The sequence below is a fragment of the Callospermophilus lateralis genome, chromosome 2 (assembly GCF_048772815.1).
Source record: "Callospermophilus lateralis isolate mCalLat2 chromosome 2, mCalLat2.hap1, whole genome shotgun sequence".
Taxonomy (NCBI): domain Eukaryota; kingdom Metazoa; phylum Chordata; class Mammalia; order Rodentia; family Sciuridae; genus Callospermophilus; species Callospermophilus lateralis.
The window spans coordinates 13,334,519-13,346,934 of NC_135306.1; the positions used below are offsets into that span (position 1 = coordinate 13,334,519).

Here is a 12,416-nt window from a genome sequence, read left to right on the forward strand (position 1 = left end):
ACATTCCCACGATGATGTGTTGCCACAGGCCCAAAGCAATGGGCCCAAGTGAGCATGGGCTGAAACCTCTAAAACTATGAACCACACAAACCTTTGTATTTATAAGCTAATTACGTTGGGTATTTGTCATAGTGACAGAAAACTGACACAATAATACACTGTACTGAGTTGGGATTTAAACTTATGTTGGACTCTAAACTTTTCTGACATAGAGCCTCATTTATTTATTTATTTTAAAAAATATTTTATTAGTTGTTGTTGGACCTTTATTTATTTTTATGTGGTTCTGAGAATCGAACCTAGTGCCTCACACATGCTAGGCAAACACTCTACCACTGAGCCACAACCCCAGCCCCTATTCATTATACTTTATTTCATATTTTCCAATGTTTTCTACAATCAAACATGTATTACTGGGACTGGGATTGTGGCTCAGTGGTAGAGCACTCACCTAATATGTGTGAGGCACTGGGTTCAATCCTCAGCACCACATAAAAACAAATAAAAGTATTGTGTCCATGTACAATTAAAAAATATTTCAAAAGTCTTAAAAAATCTGTATTACTTTCATAATCATAAAACAATGTAAGTAGGTTTTAAAGCAGTATGAATTTTCTGTTCCAGGAGTCTACTGCCATACCTGGCTTTTGAGCTTTTCCAGCTCGGCTCTCTTGGCTTCAAGGAGGGTCTCAGATTCTTTAAGGACCTGCAGGTGGTGACGCTCATTGTGTTCTGCTGCCTCAATGTCTTTTTGAAGGTTCTGAAGCCTAGAAAGCACCAGCAGTACTTGAGCAGACTCTATGGATAGAGATCAGGAGACAGAGCTTATCCCCTGCACACACCCCCGCAGCCCAACAGAGGCCTGACTTACTCTTCTGTTAGCTTTTCCTTCTTCTTGTTTAAACACTGGAAGTCTGCATCTTTTGCTACTACAACTTTGTTTACTTCTTTCAAGATTTCTTCTTGCTTAATTTTGTGCTGCTCCAAATCCTCAGTATCAGCTTGGAGCAATCTAAAACACATCATGTTATTCCCCCAGGCCCAAAGACTTAACATGCACCACTTATCACAAACCAATTATTACCTTCTTAGAACCAAACTTCACTCATCACCTCATATAAGCTTAGGGACTCCACCTACCTCAGCTGCTGATCGGCTTTCACAAGGTTAACAGCAGTTTCCTGTGCTCTCCTTTCTAATTCCTCAGCATCTGATTCGATTTGCAATAAATGTCTCTTGGCCTCAGTGAACTTTTCAACAGCATTTTTTGTCTAGAAAAGAAACTGCCATTAAAAGCAACTCACCTACAATATTGACTTAGAGTGACTGGCAGTGTAAACGGGTACAACTCTTGGAAAACAAAACAGAAAGGCATAAAGATGTTCATTTGCTTTGACTCTACACTTTTCAGAAAAGAACTGTGAAGCAAAGAACTACTATGTAAAAATGTATTGAAATGATATAAAACTTGAAATACAAGATTAAGTGACAGTACATTAAACACAATAGAATACTATGTAGCTCTGTGTAGCAATATGCAAGAATGTTAACCATATTATGTTGGCCAAGAGAAACAAATTTAAAATCTCATAAGTACTCTGAAAGCAACTATATAAAACAAAATCTATGTCAACAAAGACAAAAAGCCTCTGCAAAAATAGTCATTTGAAGATGGTGAACAAATGATCTTTTTATTTCAAAACAATATGTAATACTATTAGGTCATTTGATTAATTGCCAATTAAATGCCAATGAAGTGATTTTACCAAGATTCTATGTACATTGAGACTCCTGCTGTATTGTAGATATTATCAAATCAAGTGAAAACTCATTTGTGATGATTTAATTATGGTTAAGAATACAAATACTGAATTCCTTTGAAGTAGTTAAAAAATCTTCCTGCTGGGTACGGTGGCACACGCCTATAATCCAAGTGGTTCAGTAGGCAGGAGGCAGGAGGATCCCACGTTCAAAGCCTCAGCAACTTAGTGAGACCCTGTCTCAAAATTAAAAAGCACTGGGGATATGACTGAGTGGCTAAGGGTCCATGGATTCTATCCCTGGTACCCCAAAAAAGAGAAAATCTTGCTATAAAATATCTGGCAAAAAACACTTTTCTTTTTTTGTTAAATCAGCTCGGTTTTCTGCCTAAAACAAGCTAATAATAACATCATCAAAAAGTCTAAAAATAAGAGTTTGGTTTGTATTTCAGTCAAGCACTGATTCAACATCAATCAAAAACCTTAATTTCTGCAGTTGTACTGAAGTCACGGGAGTCTGTACATTAAGTTTGTCTATTAAGTATCCCACGTGGCTGCCAAAATGCTAGCAAGCCCTCTGAGGGCTAGGTATTTACCACCCTCTCTCTATTCCAGAGAGCTGCTCTCTGTCAGTTCATCAACAAAGCACTGGACAAAAATCACTACATACTGCAGAAGGCCACATTTCTAAGTAGCCTTTTGTCCCTCCCATGTCAGGTTTTAACATGTCTGGCACATTCTTTACAAAATGAATTGTAAAGAATTTTTGTGGGGGGCTGAAGGGGAAAGAGCTTCTCAGTCTTGGTTCACTTACCACCTGTTCCTATACAAGTGTCATCACTTTCCTTTCAAATACCAGTGATAATTTTTTCTGTACTACTAACACCTATTTTCTCTCACAGTGATCTAATATGTGACAAGGACTCTTCTAAAAAGAGATAACTTTTTCCATTCTTATTAAAACCAACACTCACAGAATATCTTTAATAACTGAAACCATTTTAGTTCCTGGGCATCAGATTTCTATTAATTTAAATAGATCCAAGTTGAAATAATAATGTAAAAATAGTAGTTCCTGTGGTGTACCATGTGGGTAAAGGACTTTTTTCATCTTGAAATTCTCATTTAACTAAAAAAGCTCTTCAGTAGCACAACTTAACTCTGTAACTCTGGGTCAGTTATAAACCCCTAAGGGCTACATCTGTAAACTGAGTTGCCAGGAGGGTTAAATGAAGTGGTATTTATCAATAGACCATGTCTGACAACAGAAGGTGCTCAGTAAAAGGAAGCCACCCTCACCCCACTCCAAATTTCCTCTATATTGATGTCTTTGAAGAATACTATCTTGGACCAAAATTATATTATTATTCCCATTACCATCTTAAAGACAAAGTAAGACTTGTGAGGTCCCTATGGTTTTATAAAAACTGAAATGGCCTACTTAAGAAACACAGCAGAGGGCTGGGTTTGTGGCTCAGTGGTAGAGCACTTGCCTAGCATGTGAGGCACTGGGTTCTATTCTCAGCACCACATATAAATAAATAAAATAAAGGTCTATCGAAAACTAAAAAGAAAAGAAAAGAAACACAGCAGAGCCCAAACACAAACACATACACACATGATAAAATAGTGGAATATGCTGAGAACTAAATTAACTTCAAAAATCTTAAATATGCTATTTCATTTCATTCATACTGAACAGTCTACATATTCTTAGCCTGAATTTATAGATGAGAAAGGCAAAACTTGAGGACTTCAATGACTTGCCCAAATTCTGGAAGACTCCAGTCTGGAACCTGGCTATCTGGCTTGGACAACTGTGTTCTTTTCACCTGTTTTCTTTGCAATCCAGGCATACAACAGTAAGCTGCCCTACTCACAATGAGTTCACGCCCCAAACCACAAGAAGACATACCTTCTCTTTTGTGCATGCAAGTTCACTCTCAGCCTCTGCCAGGAGTCGGTCAGCTTCCCTGAGTTCTGAGCGCCGTTTCAGCAGGGTCTTCTCTATGCACTCAATTTCATCTACAATATCTTCATGGTGTTTGAATGATTTTTCAATTTCTAGTTCAGTCATAAGACTCTCAACATTTCCATCAATAAAGTCCCTAAAAAATTACATTCACAAACATTAAAAGATTTTAAATGCAGACAATATGAATAGAACCTATGAAAAAGATGCACAATGATTTTCTAATTTTATATGGGAAGGGACAAGAGAAGCAGCTACATTTGGTTATATTCAAAATTAATGTCCACCTTTTTGTTAAATATGGAACATTACTGGCAATAAATGTATATACACAGAACTTATTATGGAATGGTTTCTCCTTTTAAAAATAACAGCAAATATTTCCATGTTGTTAGTATCTGGCTAAGACAGTGCTGATACATCCATGCTTCTGAATGACTGAAATATTCTGAATAGATTGAAGTATAAAAATTTACTAACAGAATAATCATCCATTCCCTCAAAACTGTCCTCAAAGCCAAGATTTTGTGATTTATTCCATTCTGTTAAACTATGTTAATACTGAAAAGTCAAAAGGTTTGGTACAAGATTAAAAAACCTGGGACCTGGGCTAGTCTGCCTTAAATGATAAAAACTTGAGACATGCCACAATTCACGGAATATTACAGAAGATGGGTTTTATATTACTGGATTGAAGCAACAGATGCTACAATTTTTATTTTGCCAGGCACAGGGAAATGGAGCCTCCCCCATCTCTTCCAGAGATGGAGGCCCAGCCACTGTTCTCAAGGAACTCCTGGGTTCCTCACAATATTTGTGGACAGTGCTATACGCAAGGTTGCTAACCCAGAATTAGGGGGTGCCTAGGAGGAAAAAGTCATTGTGTAAAACAGATTCCTAACCTTTGTCTGAAAGACAGAGTGGAATCAGGCAAGGAAAGGAAAGGCATTTCAGCAGAGGATGGCTCACATCAAGGAAGAAGCAGGGAAAAACATGGTGTCTGGAAGGCCACAGAAAAGCCAGGGGTGGAGATCAAACACTGTATGTGGGAGGGAGGGATACAAAGGAGAGCCGGGGCTCAGAAGGTAGCAGGTGTTGTCACTATGATGGGACAGAAAGTGAGTGTCCAGTATATAGAGAGAAGACATTGGAATGCCAGTGTGAATCTATTACAGTGGCTGAGGATGAGAAGGATGAAAGGCCAGAGTGGCAGTGGTCAAAGGGCCAGTTTGACAGCTTTTTGTATGTAATCAGCAGGACTCAGAGGCCAACTAGATGCCTGGGGGGGAGTAAGGGGAAGGGAAATGGCTGTGCTGTTCTCAAGATTTGTGCTGTCCAAAGTATGTGGCTACTAATTAATTAAAATTAAATTTAGTTCTGTTCCTCTAGGTTCTAGCAGTCACATTTCAAGTGCACAATAGCCAACATGTGACCAGTAATTACTGTTTTAGACAGTTCAGAAATAGAACATTTCCAAAATACCATATCCATCTGAATTATGAAAATATAATGAAAAAATTATGAAAATACAATGGCTAATAATAATTACTTTCGTTGTTGATGATTCTGGATGGTTCTATGTAATTCTTCTACTTCACATTCTAATTCTTTCTTCTCTTGCAAAAGACCATCAATGTTATGTTGCAGTTCTTCCATTTCTTTCTCAGACTGCTGCCTGGATGCTCTCATCCACCGTTCCTCCTGTCGCTTTGATTTTAAATGCTGCATTATGTCCTCTAATCTAGAAACTTCATTCTCCTGAAATACAGGGAAAAAAATGCAGTACTGAAACACCAGAGAATGTATTTCCCCTTTTTCCCCCAGAAGCTGAAATTAACTGTAGTTAAAGTGACATCTATAGGCTGAAAAGTGATGGTAGATTTTGACTTTGTATAAAAAGAAAATTTAAGGTGAGCCCATTTTTTCACATGCCATAGGTGAAACAGATGGACTGATCTAACTTAACTTTTCTATCAGTGTGACTATGGTTGCAAAACATCCACCAAGACTCTTCCAAATGTCTGCTTCTGACATTCAGAATCTAGAAGAGACAGATGGAGGTTTCTCCTTCCTCTGGACACACAGGAGGGGTGTCATCTGAAAAGACTGCCCAGAGGAAAAGATGTTTTGCCTGCATTTAAAAAAAACGAAAAAGGGAAAACCTGAGCTAAAAAAATAATATGTGAAAATGTAAGAAACCATAAAGGTATACTTTGGAAACTACATAAGTAGTTAAGTACTTTCAGAGAATAAAAGAACCGGTGTAAGAGCTTATTAATAAATGCTGAGTAAAAAGAATGGCTACAGATACAATGTACAATGAAAAAAAATCACAAGAGAATCTGAGTGACTACCAATGTAACCATGTTAATGCACAAAGGCCCTCTGAAGCCAGTCTGAACCATTAAGATAGTACCATGACATGGTACCAGGTGTCCTAGTCCTTTACTTTCCCTCCAATCTGCTGAAAAGGGAAGGAAAACAAACAAACAAAAAACCATCAGTCTCCCGGTGCTTTGAGTTTGAAATGGAGCTTGGAATGAAGTTTTACTGCTTTAGAACCCAAAAGATAGAAATTAATTAAGTGTTAGGAAGTTATCTGTTCTTAGATTCCTCACATAGTCAATTATAAGACCTACAAATAAATGTACAGTTATTAAAATACTTTCTAAAAATACTAGTAAAATCATAGGGAAATACTTGTAATATGAAGTGGGAACACTGTACAAAAATAACTATAAAATTGATCAATAAATCCTACACCCAGAGATAATTCCCATCAAAACCTGCTGTATGCTCTTTATATGAGTGTGTATACATGTATGTGTACATGCACAGGTATAGGCCCTATAATGTGACTATATCTACAAATACACATTAATATAGAACTTGTTAATAGAAAGATACATGAAAATGGTTCAGCTTTGAACTGAAGGCATTTCTATAATAAAATGGCTAACCAAGTTTTAGACTGGCCTGGGCCCTTAAATCCTATCCAAAATAGCATTTTAATAAGAATTCTTACTCAATTCTAAACATCAGCCTCACAATCACACTTTTGGAATACAATCTATTCATAAACGTCAACTCATTAAATGTACATCCTTATCAGGCATGCATGAAAGCAGTGTGGGTAGAGCTGGGTATCTTTCCACTTACTAAGTTATGATGTTCTGGCACATTGCAATGTAGAACACCCATAGGGATGAGGGGAACGGAGAAGCCTGGGGGTGGTGGTCCATAAACAGTGGGGGCTCCAGCGGGAGGTGGGCCATAAACAACAGTGCCAGGGGTGAGAGGTTGGCTGTTGTTGGTCAAGGGAGGAGGTGGTGCATACAGGGCCATGCCCTGGGGTACAGGAGAACCATCAGGAAGCACAGTATACATCAAGTATCCAGAAGGAGGCACAAATGGGGGGTCCTCTTGTTCATCCATTCCGCTCTCTTCCTGGCTATCTCTTTCACTGTCTCCATCTTCAAAAAATAAACAGAAGAGTATGTTACCCCAGGGTTTAGTAGAGAACAGTAGATTTTGACAGAAATACGAGAATAACATTCTCAAAAAAGAGTCAGGTGATGTAGCTCAGTGGTTAGAGGGCTTGCCTAGCATGGGCAAGGCCACAGGTTCCATCCGTGACACTGAAGAAAAAAAAAACAAACAAAAACAGAAAAACACTCTGAGAAAGGTCAAAAGCAATTCTGAGATCAAAACAGATTTAAAGTGTTTTCAGCACTTTAAATACTTGAGTTTTTCCTAAGCCTATCTTGGTTTATTTCTTCACTCACTAGTTTATTCATTGATCCAGCAATCATTTGGGTGCCTGTTTGATGCTATATTAAAGATTAACAGAGATGTGCCATGAGATAGGACAGCAATGGCATCACCCAGCATTTACCACTCTCATGACACCTAATACTCTCCAATATGATGGCTTACTTACTTGTTGCCTCTAAAAGGAGGAGCTAAATTTGCTCATCACTGACAAAGAACCTAACACACTGCATGTGCTCAATAAATAGTTGCTGAATGAACATATCCTCAGAAGGTAGTACTCCTATATTAAAGATTAACAGTCACAGAGCAGATAAATAGTTTGCCTATGATCACAATTAAGTGCAAGAGCTGGGACTTACCCAGGTCTGATTCTTCCCCTGAGTGCTTTGGAAGACACACCTATAATACTCTGTTTTAGTAGAGCTACCTTACTGCTAGGTAAGGTATAAGGAATCAAGGCCCTACATTCCAGAAGCACAGGCAAAGAAGCCACTTGGTTGGCTTGGAGGAAGCAGGGTGGAGGAAGGCTCCATGAAGTGAGTGCCGTTTTAGGACCTGGGACTTACTGAAGAATGAGGAGGAATTGGTTTGGGAAAGAAAGAAAGGAGGAAGACATTCCAGATAGAAAGTTTAAAATATGGAGCTTTGGGGCTGAGGATGTGGCTTGGTGGTAGAGTGTTTAAACTCTGGAGGTTTGAGAAAACTGGTGCTGTATCTTAAGCAGTCAGGCATGGTATGGGAGGTAAGAGAAGTTATTGGCCAAGACCAGGTCACAGAAAGCCTCACAGAGTAAACTAAAGAGTTCGGACAATGTCTATGGATTTCAGGAAAACAATAAAAAGATATTAAACAGGCAAGAGAAGTACAACTTTTCTTATGTGATGTATTTTACCTCTATTTGAAAATGATTTATGTAACCCACTCTTGATTGGTGAATAGACCCAGTATCCTGAAGCAGGTGGAGGTCCACTGCTGTCCTTTCCCTCTTGTCCAGGCCGTGGTTTTCTGAAAGGAGTTGAGGCCATGTACTTGAGGCCTACACCAGAGTCCTTGGTAGCCTGGGAACTATGGCTGGAAATCTAAAATAAATGACAGGACAGCATACCATGTATCACAAATGGAAAGGCTGACTTTGAGAAATGTCAAAGTCTGCAGGAATGCTGAGATGTAGCAAAGCTGAGAAAGCACTTGGTTTCTTTTCATTATAGTAATTATTATTTTTCATAGTCAGAAGTGAGATGTGATTACAAGGTCACATAAACCGCAGTTCCATACACATGATTCAGTTTATTTACTTGAATCTGGACTTGATCAACAAGACAGTATTAGGGAAGCCATGCAGAGAGAAGGACTGTGTAAGCAATGGCTGGGGTCACGGCAGACTGGTCTGTGAAAGGGAAAGACTTGAAGTGTGTGAAAGCAACCAAACTGATGTCTATTTAATCTCTTCAGAAATTATTTAATGAAAGCTTTCTCCTGTCTTTTGGTACCATTTTCTAGAAATAACAAGTCCTTGACAATGTTGAAATGGTAAAAGCACATCACCTATCTGTTTGGGTTAGTTTTATGCCATAATTCCCCATAAGAGAAATGAAAACAAGCTCTCGATAAGTGAGCAGGTCCCTGTGTTTCAGTCTCTCTTCTACCTGTGTTCATTTTTCCTGTGCTTCCTCTTCTTTTGCCTTGTCTTAATAGTCTAGCACTGCGGCAACAGACAACAGCAAACTTTCAGTGGAACCTGAAGACACTAGTCATCTGCCGCCCTGGGAGCCTGGCATGTTTTAAAGCTTGACTCTGCTATTCTCCACCCTTTCCAGCCTGAAGTTCTAGACTCCAGGCCATAATGTTTTGTTCTAACATACAGTGCTTCTGGTTGTGCCCAGCGTGTAGGCTTCCTTTAGGTTTCTGGAAGGGAGGATCTCAGATTCTGCTCTTCAGGTTCTGGTTAAACTTAGGTAGGTTTCTGAGATCCTAGCATGTTGAAGGCTGCTTCTCCCTTACTGTTGCTAGTCAGAAGGATGTCACCTAGCTCCTCTGCTTTGGGTGAATACATCTTATGTAGTCCATTCCTTACTTTCCACATTCAGGTACCTGACTATTTGGTCTCCTTACCATTCCTTAATCTCTTCTTTTTCAGCTTCACTGATATAGCTCTGGTTTCTTTTGTCCTTCACTTGAAAGAGTTCAAACAGCCCCACAAAAAGTTCCCCTTGCCTTAAGTTTATACTCCAAAGTCAGCCAGAATACTCTTCCTACTCTGATCATGTTAACATACAACCTCAGTTCCCCATGACCTAAATAATTCAGTGAAAGCCCCTTTAAAAGAAGCATGACCCAAATCTACTTTTCTATCTCCCTCTTTCACTGTTCCCATAAACCTTCAGAGTCCTACAAGGGTACTTGCCATGGCTAAGCCAGTTTTCCCCTTCTACACAAGCTGTTTTCTCTCTCCCCAAAAGCCCATGCCTTGCTGCTTGCTAAGTGCTGACTTTACGACACTGCAGTGAAGTCTTCCTTCCTGAACTTTCTCATGAGATGACTTCTTAACATCTCTCTGTAACAAATCTGTTATCACAATAGTCATTGTAGCACATCCTTGTAATCCAGCAACTAGGAGGCTGAGGCAGGAGGATTCCAAGTTCAAGGTCAAGATATGTCAGCAACTTAGTGAGAAGCTCAGCAATTTAGTGAGACCCTCTCTCAAAAGAAAGAAAAAGGGCTGGGTAGGTAACTCAGTGGTATCCCCACCCCCTGTTCAATCCCCAGTACCCATAACAACCCCCCAAGTCTGTTATAACATGCATATCATTGTTTTGTAATTATACTAGTATGCCCCAAAAGCAGGTGTCATCGTACTCAAACTCTGCCAGACACTTGGTCTAGACTTCAGTAAGTACTAAACCTTTGTTAAAAGGAAATGAAATCCAGATACCTATTTTTCTGTCTGGGCCTCTGCACAATTCTATACATGTTTTCAGCAGGCTCTCTGACTCAAGTCATAGTATCATCTTCTAGCATCCTCAACCAGGAAACCCCACAACATACCACCTGACTGCGAAAGGCAACTACTACCTTCTGTTGGAAAGCCCCGTTTTCATCTCAAATATTAAAAACACTGAAGAAGCTCAGTGCCGACAAGTTCTTGGCACCTGTACACAAGTTTGGGGAAGAGGACAATGTCATAATTAAAAAAAAAAATTTAGAATACACTTCCAGCGCCACAGAACCCCTACTTTTGATGATGGTGGTGGTGGCATAAAGTACCAACAGCCTCGTCTTCTGAAAGGACCTGCCAGGCCGCTGATGTGATCATTCTGGGAAGAAACTTCACGGCGCAGTTCAGCAATTTCTTCTAAAACATTTTCAAAGCCTCCTTTGTTATCTGTAAAGGAAAGCCATTCTGTGAAGTTGGCATTAAATCATCTATTTCTTTTCTTTCTCAATGTACAAAAGAGATTCCATGAGAGCCAATAAATTTCATCAGTTCCTTAAGGCGACTTTCAGTTGTCCTTTTAATTAGTTTTTGTTGACACTAAGAGGATAGGTACATTAATCTCTCTTTCTGATTCCAAAGTAATTCAGGGAAAACAAATAAACAGACTCATAAGCATTATTTCTTTGAAAATTACAAATACAAACACCTTATCTCTAATCAAGTCCCTCAATACCCAAACTTGTCACAAAATGTTTTTTAAATTCTTTAACCTATTAAATAATTTTTGCAACTAAGTCAAACATGGAATTTATTTACAACAGTTAAATACTTGTTTTAAAGATAAGAAACAAACAGTTTGGTTTTATGACTACAAATAAAAAATCAAAGCCCAATAATATCTTACCAGCCCCAGTGAGGTCTAGTAAATCCCGCAGTCTTGTGATCTCTGCCCTTTGCCTCTCCATTGTCTCATTTAGCTTCTCGATTTCTAGCACTTTTGAGTTTGCTCCTCCAGTACCTACATCTGTTTTTTCCACTTCAGTTCGAAACTATTAAAAAAATTCATCATACAAAGTATCATGAATGAATCCTTTCTCAGATGTGTGTATCCCTGCAACTTGATTGTAATTCTGTAATTCTGGGGGGGAGTACTGGGGATTGAACTCAGGGGTACTCGACCACTGAGCTACATCCCAGCCCTATTTTGTATTTTATTTAGAGACAGGATCTCACTGAGTTGCTTAGCATGTTGCTTTTGCTGAGGCTGGCTTTGAACTTGCGATCCTCCTGTCTCAGCCTCCCGAGGCGCTGAAATTATAAGCATGTGCCACCGCGCCCAGAATAATTCTGTAATTTTTATTTAGTCCCTACCAGTGAGGAAATCACCTGACTCCTATATTTACACTGTGTTTCGTCCCTGCACACAGTAGAGACTCGAGTACTAATAGACTAATGATTGCACTTCAGATTTGATATATCACTTGAAGTACTTTCATCTTTTAGGAACTGAGAAAGATCCAGGAAGAAAATGGCTTGGGGACCAACACTGACCTGCTCCTCTGCTTCCCTGAGAAGATTCTGCAGGAGCTCGATCTCTGCTTCTGCTCGAGTCAGGTCCCTGGCGGCTCGTGCTGCCTTTCTGCTGAACCTCTCAACTTCCTGCAACTCCTACTGGGACACAGTATGAGGAGGCCATCACAGATTGTCATCTTCATTCTTTCTCTCAGACTGATTCTGTTTCTGTCACATTGCCTACCTGGGCTATCCCATGAACATGTGGTATCAAACCCCACTTTCTCTGATGTTGTTCCCATCTGGGCAGCCTGATCCACTCTGGTCAAGTGGTCAGAGTGCTGCATTAGAAGGAACAAGGGCTTTTTCTTAGTGAAAAAGTGTGGGAGAGCAATTGGTCTCTCTTTGGGGTCCCATCAATATATCTTTTTGGTCCTATGATCTTACTGTCATTAGTATCTGT

At 39.4% G+C, this 12,416-nt stretch overlaps 1 protein-coding gene across 8 annotated transcripts in view; it reads right to left on the reverse strand.

Annotated features, from left to right (window-relative positions):
* Cntrl (centriolin) overlaps nt 1-12,416 on the reverse strand; it is a 90,855-nt gene that overhangs the window by 18,070 nt on the left and 60,369 nt on the right. For all 8 annotated transcript variants that reach the window (XM_076845568.2, XM_076845571.2, XM_076845570.2 and 5 more), the window contains 10 exons: nt 11,993-12,109; nt 11,346-11,490; nt 10,740-10,888; nt 8,399-8,585; nt 6,892-7,205; nt 5,282-5,490; nt 3,676-3,868; nt 1,141-1,271; nt 872-1,012; nt 641-767 (listed from right to left, as the gene is read on the reverse strand). In XM_076845568.2, the coding sequence (XP_076701683.2) occupies nt 641-767; nt 872-1,012; nt 1,141-1,271; nt 3,676-3,868; nt 5,282-5,490; nt 6,892-7,205; nt 8,399-8,585; nt 10,740-10,888; nt 11,346-11,490; nt 11,993-12,109 (1,713 nt within the window). The remainder of the gene's footprint in view (nt 1-640; nt 768-871; nt 1,013-1,140; nt 1,272-3,675; nt 3,869-5,281; nt 5,491-6,891; nt 7,206-8,398; nt 8,586-10,739; nt 10,889-11,345; nt 11,491-11,992; nt 12,110-12,416) is intronic.